General features: G+C 52.6%; 1 protein-coding gene across 1 annotated transcript; it reads left to right on the forward strand.

The window, feature by feature from the left end:
• The first annotated feature begins 21 nt into the window (after positions 1-21).
• On the forward strand, positions 22-7,112 carry LOC138350407 (apomucin-like). The gene is made up of 3 exons (XM_069301039.1): positions 22-149; positions 1,716-2,559; positions 6,834-7,112. The coding sequence occupies exons 1-3, from the start codon at positions 22-24 to the stop codon at positions 7,110-7,112; spliced, it is 1,251 nt and encodes a 416-aa protein (XP_069157140.1).
• Positions 7,113-11,154: the final 4,042 nt, after the last annotated feature.

Raw genomic sequence — 11,154 nt, forward strand, 5'->3', positions numbered from 1 at the left:
AACCTAGGGGGGTGGAGCAAGATGCAGCGAACAGAGTCGGCGCCAGATGCCGCACGGCCGCCCAACGAGGCGGTCATGACGCCTGTGTGTGCTCGTCTCACTATGCTCTCTTCCAAAACAAAATATTCCACAAGTCAAAATGTAATACTGTATTTCCTAAAACGTCGCCTTTTAGTTTTTTTTATTTTAGGAATGACTGGTATGGTCGGTAGCAGCGTCACATCCGGTTAAATGATATGGGTAACAGCTGGCCCAACACCACGTGGTGGGAGTGACTGAATATTTCCTTTGTGGCAAGAGTAAGCAAAGTAATCCTATTTTGACAATGTGAAATACACGCAGTGGGAGGATGACTACTGCTAAAGCTTGACGCCAAGCTGTCATTAAGCTCACTCCTACAACTACAAATACTCACCATTCCATCTTAAACATGTCTCAAGAAATTGAAAACTGAAGAGCCAATTTGCTATTAATACACAACTTTAAGAAGTGGTGCGAATGTAATACCCTGTTTATACTTCAAGTTTGGAACTAATGGTAACCAGACTGACTAGTTGGGAGCCAGGGAGAGCGGGACAAACACGACTGGCTATCCGCACGCACGAAATTAGGTTAAATGGAAAGTTTTCTGCATACTTCAAGTTGGGTTGCCCGTCTCCGTAGGCTTCTGGCCCGACGGGTTCAATGACCTCACAACCAAAACACACCAGCCCGCCAGTTTCATCTGTGTGTGTGTTTACTATTTGTGGCTGAACGGATCGAGCTCTTGGGCCCCGCCTTTCTAACCGATGCTTGTCAAATGTGCTGACTCCCAATATATTTGCTTCATTGTGTTTGACACATCTTTATCTCCCTCTCTCTACCTCATCCCCCCTCCCCCCTCTCTGTATCTCTCTCTCTGTCTCTGATATACGTGTATCTAAACAGGTGTTTAGGGTGGCTTGGCATCTACGAGCAACTTCAATGGCACCAGTTGAACATGTGCGCGCAATTACACATGTTTATGTGTGCGTATTTGTTTATGCATGACTGTTTTTGCACTGCTTGTGCTTGTGTATAAACATGCAGAGGAATGTTTGGCAGAGGTGTACAGAGGCTGCGGCAGCTCTCTACCTCCTACACCCACTCCTCCAACTACTTTGGCTGGACGGTAGAGCGACGGTCTTGCTTCCTGCAGGTCGGCGTTCAATCCCCGACCGTCCAAGTGGTTGGACACCATTCCATCCCTCCGTCCCATCCCAAATCCATATCCCGACCCCCTTCCCAGTTCTACAAAATAGTCGTAATGGTTTGGCACTTTCGCCCTGATACTTCCGTCCCTCCGGCACCCATTAGTGCGCGGGGTAGAGATTAAGACCAGACGGTCTCTAATCTAAGGTAAATAAATGAACTCTCCGAAGTTCGTTTGTCAATCCTATTGTGCCTGACGGCGGGCCTGAAGGTAGAGTTTCCCTGAAGCTCTCTTCGGCATATTCGGAGGCGGAGGGAAAGTACTCACACAGTAGAAAGTCTGACATCTCACAGGCCGCGCGGGATGGGGTGACGTCTTATGCAACTGATGTACGGGCTTGTCATAGAGGGGGGGGGGGTGCCACGGAGGGAGGGGGGAGGGGTGCCACGGAAAGAGGGGGAGGGGGTGGAAGGGAGGGGGGTGCCATGGAGAGAAGGGGGGGATCAGGAAACTTGTGAGTGACCCGCAGGACATTACTGGACAGAAAGCTGAGGGGTTGTCTGGGAGTTACCAGCGGTGACCTGGGAGTTACCAGCGGTGCCCTGGGAGTTACCAGCGGTGACCTGGGAGTTACCAGCGGTGACCTGGGAGTTACCAGCGGTGACCTGGGAGTTACCAGCGGTGACCTGGGAGTTACCAGCGGTGACCTGGGAGTTACCAGCGGTGACCTGGGAGTTACCAGCGGTGCCCTGGGAGTTACCAGTGGTGACCTGGGAGTTACCAGCGGTGCCCTGGGAGTTACCAGCGGTGACCTGGGAGTTACCAGCGGTGACCTGGGAGTTACCAGTGGTGACCTGGGAGTTACCAGCGGTGACCTGGGAGTTACCAGTGGTGACCTGGGAGTTACCAGCGGTGCCCTGGGAGTTACCAGTGGTGACCTGGGAGTTACCAGCGGTGACCTGGGAGTTACCAGCGGTGACCTGGGAGTTACCAGCGGTGACCTGGGAGTTACCAGCGGTGACCTGGGAGTTACCAGTGGTGACCTGGGAGTTACCAGTGGTGACCTGGGAGTTACCAGTGGTGACCTGGGAGTTACCAGTGGTGACCTGGGAGTTACCAGCGGTGACCTGGGAGTTACCAGTGGTGACCTGGGAGTTACCAGCGGTGACCTGGGAGTTACCAGTGGTGACCTGGGAGTTACCAGTGGTGACCTGGGAGTTACCAGCGGTGACCTGGGAGTTACCAGCGGTGACCTGGGAGTTACCAGTGGTGACCTGGGAGTTACCAGCGGTGACCTGGGAGTTACCAGCGGTGACCTGGGAGTTACCAGTGGTGACCTGGGAGTTACCAGTGGTGACCTGGGAGTTACCAGTGGTGACCTTGACTGGGTAAAGACAAGTAACAGGAGGAACATAAAATGGCAGCGGGAATAGCTCCGATAACCCCCCCCCTTCCACCCCTTTCCACCCCCTCCCCCCCCCCTTCCACCCCCCTCCTCCCCCAACTCTGTCACGCGCGCCGACCAGGTCAATGGCTCCTGAGGGGATCTTCCTGGTGGGAGGGGGGGACCTTCCAGCCACTAGGTGGGTGGGGGGGGGGACCTTCCAGCCACTAGGTGGGTGGGGGGGGGGGACCTTCCAGCCACAAGGTGGGTGGGGGGGGGGACCTTCCAGCCACAAGGTGGGTGGGGGGGGGACCTTCCAGCCACAAGGTGGGTGGGGGGGGACCTTCCAGCCACGAGGTGGGTGGGGGGGGACCTTCCAGCCACAAGGTGGGTGGGGGGGGGACCTTCCAGCCACAAGGTGGGTGGGGGGGGACCTTCCAGCCACAAGGTGGGTGGGGGGGGGGGACCTTCCAGCCACAAGGTGGGTGGGGGGGGGGACCTTCCAGCCACAAGGTGGGTGGGGGGGGGGACCTTCCAGCCTCGAGGTGGGTGGGGGGGGGACCTTCCAGCCACGAGGTGGGTGGGGGGGGACCTTCCAGCCACAAGGTGGGTGGGGGGGGAACCTTCCAGCCACGAGGTGGATGGGGGGGGGGGCCTTCCAGCCACGAGGTGGGTGGGGGGGGACCTTCCAGCCACGAGGTGGGTGGGGGGGGGACCTTCCAGCCACGAGGTGGGTGGGGGGGGGACCTTCCAGCCACGAGGTGGGTGGGGGGGGGGGCCTTCCAGCCACGAGGTGGGTGGGGGGAACCTTCCAGCCACGAGGTGGGTGGGGGGGACCTTCCAGCCACGAGGTGGGTGGGGGGGAACCTTCCAGCCACGAGGTGGGTGGGGGGGGACCTTCCAGCCACGAGGTGGGTGGGGGGGACCTTCCAGCCACGAGGTGGGTGGGGGGGGGACCTTCCAGCCACGAGGTGGGTGGGGGGGGGAACCTTCCAGCCACGAGGTGGGTGGGGGGGAGAACCTTCCAGCCACGAGGTGGGTGGGGGGGGGAACCTTCCAGCCACGAGGTGGGTGGGGGGGGAACCTTCCAGCCACGAGGTGGGTGGGGGGGGGGAACCTTCCAGCCACGAGGTGGGTGGGGGGGGGAACCTTCCAGCCACGAGGTGGGTGGGGGGGGGGACCTTCCAGCCACGAGGTGGGTGGGGGGGGGAGAACCTTCCAGCCACGAGGTGGGTGGGGGGGGAACCTTCCAGCCACGAGGTGGGTGGGGGGGGGGACCTTCCAGTCACGAGGTGGGTGGGGGGGACCTTCCAGCCACGAGGTGGGTGGGGGGGGGGAGCCTTCCAGCCACGAGGTGGGTGGGGGGGAACCTTCCAGCCACGAGGTGGGTGGGGGGGGGAACCTTCCAGCCACGAGGTGGGTGGGGGGGGGGGACCTTCCAGCCACGAGGTGGGTGGGGGGGAACCTTCCAGCCACGAGGTGGGTGGGGGGGGGGAACCTTCCAGCCACGAGGTGGGTGGGGGGGGAACCTTCCAGTCACGAGGTGGGTGGGGGGGGACCTTCCAGCCACGAGGTGGGTCGGGGGGGAACCTTCCAGCCACGAGGTGGGTGGGGGGGGGGAACCTTCCAGCCACGAGGTGGGTGGGGGGGGGGGGGGACCTTCCAGCCACGAGGTGGGTGGGGGGGGGGACCTTCCAGCCACGAGGTGGGTGGGGGGGAACCTTCCAGCCACGAGGTGGGTGGGGGGGGGGAACCTTCCAGCCACGAGGTGGGTGGGGGGGGGGGAACCTTCCAGCCACGAGGTGGGTGGGGGGGGACCTTCCAGCCACGAGGTGGGTGGGGGGGGACCTTCCAGCCACGAGGTGGGTGGGGGGGGAACCTTCCAGCCACGAGGTGGGTGGGGGGGGGAACCTTCCAGCCACGAGGTGGGTGGGGGGGAACCTTCCAGCCACGAGGTGGGTAGGGGGGGGAACCTTCCAGTCACGAGGTGGGTGGGGGGGAACCTTCCAGCCACGAGGTGGGTAGGGGGGGGAACCTTCCAGTCACGAGGTGGGTGGGGGGGACCTTCCAGCCACGAGGTGGGTGGGGGGGGACCTTCCAGCCACGAGGTGGGGGGGGGACCTTCCAGCCACGAGGTGGATATTATATATATATATATATATATATTATATATATTATATATATATTATATATATATATATATATATATATATATATATATATATAATCCCTAACTTGACAGGAGTGACCTAAACCCAGGACCGAGCGGGACCTCAAATATCATCACCAATATTGACCACTCATCACAATATTGACTACTCATCACAACAACCCAACCACGCAGTTCTTGTTGTGATTACGTTGTTACAAGGGAACGTTGCCTGTTTGTTGCGATGTAAACTGTCTCCATCATCCATAATCCTGTTGCATGGTGACCTTATCCAGTCGCTGCTTCTGACGACGAACACGTTTGGGTACTGATTGAATACCCTGTCACACTGTGGATGGGCTGTTAGAGAGCATGTTAAACACTGTGTAACTTGCTCATCACGACTGTAACTAACTCATCATGACTGTAACTTGCTCATCATGACTAACTTGTTCATCATGACTGTAACTAGCTCATCAAGACTGTAACTAGCTCATCAAGACTGTAACTAGCTCATCAAGACTGTAACTAGCTCATCAAGACTGTAACTAGCTCATCACGACTGTAACTAGCTCATCAAGACTGTAACTAGCTCATCAAGACTGTAACTAGCTCATCAAGACTGTAACTAGCTCATCAAGACTGTAACTAGCTCATCAAGACTGTAACTAGCTCATCAAGACTGTAACTAGCTCATCAAGACTGTAACTAGCTCATCAAGACTGTAACTAGCTCATCAAGACTGTAACTAGCTCATCAAGACTGTAACTAGCTCATCAAGGCTGTAACTAGCTCATCAAGACTGTAACTAGCTCATCAAGACTGTAACTAGCTCATCAAGACTGTAACTAGCTCATCAAGACTGTAACTTGCTCATCAAGACTGTAACTAGCTCATCAAGACTGTAACTTGCTCATCACGACTTTAAGTTGCTCAGCTAAACGAATGTTGAGACGTTCAGTTCTCGAGTCCATTATGTGCCTCTGAAACCTTTTCCACCGCCGCCCACGGGGTGGGTATGGGGCCCACCGCCGCCCACAGGGTGGGTATGGGACCCACCGCCGCCCACAGGGTGGGTATGGGACCCACCGCCGCCCACGGGGTGGGTATGGGACCCACCGCCGCCCACGGGGTGGGTATGGGACCCACCGCCGCCCACGGGGTGGGTATGGGACCCACCGCCGCCCACGGGGTGGGTATGGGACCCACCGCCGCCCACAGAGTGGGTATGGGACCCACTGCCGCCCACAGGGTGGGTATGGGACGCATAATAAATGAACAAAAACCCCTCAATATACAGATGTGCCAGCGCCCGGGAGCCCCACGTCCAGCTCTGCAAATAGGCAATCACTAAATGCCAACTACCTGTGCATATTAATACCCAACATAGAGCCGTGTTAATCATCATGCTAAGAACAGAGTTCACTCTTAAAAAAAATTGCAACTATTTTACCTAGCTAAAAAAGATGCTTTATTTTGGTCTAAATACGTTGCATTTTTAACGGTTGGGTCGAACGCGTTCAAAAATACGATGCATGAGGAGACGGTTTGAATCCAGCCAGAGCCCCGAGGGCTGAGTCAACACGTGGGTGGGGCCTCTCAGGGGCCTCCCAGACCAACAACCCTTTTCCTATTTTTTTGTCTCTTTTATGTAGAAAGTTTGCACACACTGAGGACCATTTGGCCACCCCCTCTGTCCTCCCCGGCCGCCTGCTGGCCCGCCAAGGCCACCATGGATGCCTTTCTCTTGCCGCCATCCCTCTCCCTGCCCGACAGCGCCCGCCACGCTGCTCCCGCTGCGCCATTCCCGCCAATTTCAAAAAACACCGGAAAAGCCTCCCACACGAGACAAAGCCGCCCTCCAGTTTTTTAGTTTGAAAAACACGAGACAAAGCCGCCCTCCAGTTTGAGAAACACAAGACAAAGCCGTCCTCCAGTTTGAGAAACACAAGACAAAGCCGTCCTCCAGTTTGAGAAACACAAGACAAAGCCGCCCTCCAGTTTGAGAAACACAAGACAAAGCCGCCCTCCAGTTTGAGAAACACAAGACAAAGCCGCCCTCCAGTTTGAGAAACACAAGACAAAGCCGTCCTCCAGGTTGAGAAACACGAGACAAAGCCGCCCTCCAGTTTGAGAAACAAGACAAAGCCGCCCTCCAGTTTGAGAAACAAGACAAAGCCGTCCTCCAGTTTGAGAAACAAGACAAAGCCGCCCTCCAGTTTGAGAAACAAGACAAAGCCGTCCTCCAGTTTGAGAAACAAGACAAAGCCGCCCTCCAGTTTGAGAAACAAGACAAAGCCGCCCTCCAGTTTGAGAAACACGAGACAAAGCCGCCCTCCAGTTTGAGAAACAAGACAAAGCCGCCCTCCAGTTTGAGAAACACGAGACAAAGCCGCCCTCCAGTTTGAGAAACACAAGACAAAGCCGCCCTCCAGTTTGAGAAACACAAGACAAAGCCGTCCTCCAGTTTGAGAAACACGAGACAAAGCCGTCCTCCAGTTTGAGAAACACGAGACAAAGCCGTCCTCCAGTTTGAGAAACACGAGACAAAGCCGTCCTCCAGTTTGAGAAACACGAGACAAAGCCGTCCTCCAGTTTGAGAAACACGAGACAAAGCCGCCCTCCAGTTTGAGAAACACGAGACAAAGCCGCCCTCCAGTTTGAGAAACACGAGACAAACGGTTAATAAACTGCTGATGTACACAGAGCGGGAATCGAAGCCCCACCCACAGTGTATACAAGGAGAGTCTTAAGCTACCCCCAATATGGTGGTAACCGCATCTAACCGATACGGAAACCTTTCTTATACATAACAAACATCCATATTTCGGTGTTCTATACTTTACTAATACACTTTTAGCGGACTGGTCGACTCCGTAGAAGAAAAGAAAGCGAAGTATTAGGTGAGAGAGAGGGAGGTTGGAAATTTCAGAGGCGCGTCGTATGCAGTGGTTGGCGGCCATGTTGAACTTCCATGTGAGGAGTGACGCTCCCTGCCCCTACCTCGTGGTGATCCCTTGTTCTCTCCCGTGGCGGCCACGCTGCTGCCAGGCTCCTTCTATTGGTCCATACCAGGCAACTCCTATTGGTCCATACGAGGCAGCTCCTATTGGTCCATACCAGGCAGCTCCTATTGGTCCATACCAGGCAGCTCCTATTGGTCCATACCAGGCAGCTCCTATTGGTCCATACCAGGCAGCTCCTATTGGTCCATACGAGGCAACTCCTATTGGTCCATACGAGGCAGCTCCTATTGGTCCATACCAGGCAGCTCCTATTGGTCCATACCAGGCAGCTCCTATTGGTCCATACGAGGCAACTCCTATTGGTCCATACGAGGCAGCTCCTATTGGTCCATACCAGGCAGCTCCTATTGGTCCATATCAGGCAGCTCCTATTGGTCCATACCAGGCAGCTCCTATTGGTCCATACCAGGCAGCTCCTATTGGTCTCCAAACGAGGCAGCTCCTATTGGTCCATACCAGGCAGCTCCTATTGGTCCATACCAGGCAGCTCCTATTGGTCTCCAAACGAGGCAGCTATTATTTATATCCACCTAAGCACATTCATACACTTGTCTAGCCTATGCTTGTAACAACCCAACGATCCCACGACTGTTATCCAGTAATCTATTCCACAAATCAACAACACTATTTCCAAACCAGTATTTACCCAGGTCTTTCCTGAACGTAAAGTTACCCAGTTTATATAAATTTTTCCCTATTCTAATTTGTGTTGATATACACGTTTTTTTTATCCTCTTTGTTATAGTCTTTTGTACATTTATATACTTCAATCTAGAGAATACGAGTTCAACTGTTTTAATCTCTGATCATAATGATGGTTTGTAACTGATAGGATTACCTCGTTAACCTTCTCTGTACGCACTCAAGTAATGTGATGCTCTTTATGTACTAGAGACAGCTTTACGACGAGGCCAGGGCCAAGGAGGCCTGGTCGACGACCGGGCCGCGGGGACGTTAAGCCCCGGAAGCACCTCAAGGTAACGACTTAAATCTAAATGGGGGCTTAACAAGGCCTGAAAGATAATATTTGATGTCTTCTTAAAGTTCTTAAAGTTTCCAGAAATATATCCCAGTATTCTATTTGTGTTTTTTACATATAATTATGATTTTTTTGTGTGGGGGGGGGGGGGCGGGTAAGATCCCTACTGATCAGGACTCTCGGATTATTTTTTAAATTAAACTTTGCGATTTCCACATTCTCCAGCCGATAGTTGTTATTTCTCGGTGGCAATACCTTGTGTGGTAATCTACATTTTTTAAAGCATGTTAACTGTATCTAAATATTTTGTCCATTGTCCATTTAAAAAACTCTAGATCGTCAAGTGCCGAGTTCGAGTCTTATTTTTGTAATATATTTTCCACACTATTTTTGCGTTATCTGGAAGTTTGAGAACGTTGCTGTTCAATCCTGTGTCGTCATTAATGAACGAGGTGAAGAGCAGAGGTGCCAGGAGTGGGTCCTGGGGCACTCCACTCACACTCCCTCCTGGACCTGATTCCCGTTATGCTAACTGATCTCTTTGAAATAATCAAACTCTAATGCAACTTAGAATCAAACTCCACTCTATCACCTCCGTGTACCTCTAACATTCTAACGAGTCTCCCGAGGAATAGTATCACCAGCTTGGCTAAAGTCAGAGTATAAAATATTGCATTCCTTTCTGCCGTCAATGGCTTTGAATACACTATTAAATAATGGAAGTAAATGTGTTAAACCATGAGCAGCCTTTAGTAAAACTGTGACGTAGATTCTTTCTACAAGCAAATGGATAGCTTTTATGATTCAAGCAATTTTGCTACAATTAACATTAAGCAAATTGAAAGATAGTTCGACACAAGTGATCTCTCATTATAAAAACTGGCACCACATCTGCCACCCTCCATGATTCTGCTCAACTCTAATGATGTGCTCGCTACACTTGTGCTCACTATGCTTTTTAAATTATTTAAACATCCTAGCAAATGGTAGGCACCACATTACCATGGTAGCTACCACCATCGTAGCTACATCATGGTAGCCGCCCCCCCCACCTCACAGTAGCTCCCCCCCCCCCACACCTCACAGTAGCTCCCCCCCACACCTCACAGTAGCTCCCCCCCCCACACCTCACAGTAGCCCTCCCCCTACCAAAACAAAACGTTTGAGACGGAAGTTGAGGACACGAGAGGGAACTATATCCGTTCCCATCTTTGTTGAAAACCTGTAATTAATATCATTATCGACGAGGGTGGATGGGCCCGGGTGTCTTTGTGGCGAGACCTTGGCTGGGACCTGTAGAGAACACGTTGGTGTCAAAGAGAACTGAACATGGAACACTTCCTGCACTTAAGAGACCACTTACGTCTTCCCTCAGTCATAGCGGCTGTGTTTACATATATTAAACAGTTTACGAGGTCGGTAACTTCACAATGGTTATTATCGTTATAAACAACCTCTTAGTGTCTCGGTACTCGTAAACTCTTTAAAAAATGTAAACAAAATCGTCGCGATTGAGGAAAGATGAATAGGTTTCGTGTTTACTCAAACACTTGGTGAAGCCTATCCCCGGTCTCGGATATGTCCACGGAGCGTCACGTCCAGTTTACAGAGGGATACTCTTGAGGTAAACCAGGCCCCCTCCTGCGGCACTCCACACGGCCAGATAAGGCGCCATTGCTCTCCTGCACCTGTGTGACCTCTCACCTCACCACCACACCTGCTGTGTTCTCCCCTCTTGACCACATGTGCTGTTTCTCTCTCCCCTCTCTCACCCCCCCCCTCTCTCTCTCTCTCTCTCCAGCCCTTCTCTCTACCCCTCTCTGCAGCACTCCCTCATCTATCTCGCTCTCTCTTCTCCTTTCTCTGTCTCGTCTCCTTTCTCTCTCTCTTCTCCTTTCTCTCTCTCCCTCTCTCTTCCCCTTTCCCTCTCTCCGTCTCTCTCTCTCTAACATCCTCTCACTTCACTATGGCGCACCCTTCCTTTCTTAAACTTAGAATACACCACATACGATGGTTCAGCCCGGCCTCTTAAACTTATGGTGCTAATAACAGTTTGGTCAAACGTACAAAAATGAACTGTTGCAGCCCCACAATGTTCATGTAATACACTACTGTATTAAATGTTGTTGAGAATACGAAGCTGGGAGTTATGATTAGTAAGAATTTTAAACAAAAGGATCAATGCCTGAATGTTCGTAATAAGGCAAATATGACACTGGGATTTATTAATCGCAGCGTTAGTAACAAGACACCTGGTGTGGTTCTTCAGCTATATCTTGCTCTGGTTAGGCCCCATTTAGATTATGCAGTTCAGTTTTGGTCGCCGTACTATAGAATGGATATAAATTCACTTGAACGTGTCCAGCGTAGGATGACTAAGTTAATTACCCAAATTAGAAATCTTTCATATGAAGAAAGATGAACTAAAATGTAGAACTACAGAAG

The sequence above is a fragment of the Procambarus clarkii genome, chromosome 45 (assembly GCF_040958095.1).
Source record: "Procambarus clarkii isolate CNS0578487 chromosome 45, FALCON_Pclarkii_2.0, whole genome shotgun sequence".
NCBI classification, from domain to species: Eukaryota; Metazoa; Arthropoda; class Malacostraca; order Decapoda; family Cambaridae; genus Procambarus; species Procambarus clarkii.

Excerpts from the sequence above, each read along its gene's own strand:
- LOC138350407 (XM_069301039.1), top strand. The coding sequence starts at position 22 with ATGCAGCGAACAGAGTCGGCGCCAGATGCCGCACGGCCGCCCAACGAG. Across the intron at positions 150-1,715 it reads ACAAGTCAAAATGTAATACT|AAAGCTGAGGGGTTGTCTGG; the intron begins GTATTTCCTAAA and ends ATTACTGGACAG. Across the intron at positions 2,560-6,833 it reads CCAGTGGTGACCTTGACTGG|TTTGAGAAACAAGACAAAGC; the intron begins GTAAAGACAAGT and ends GCCGCCCTCCAG.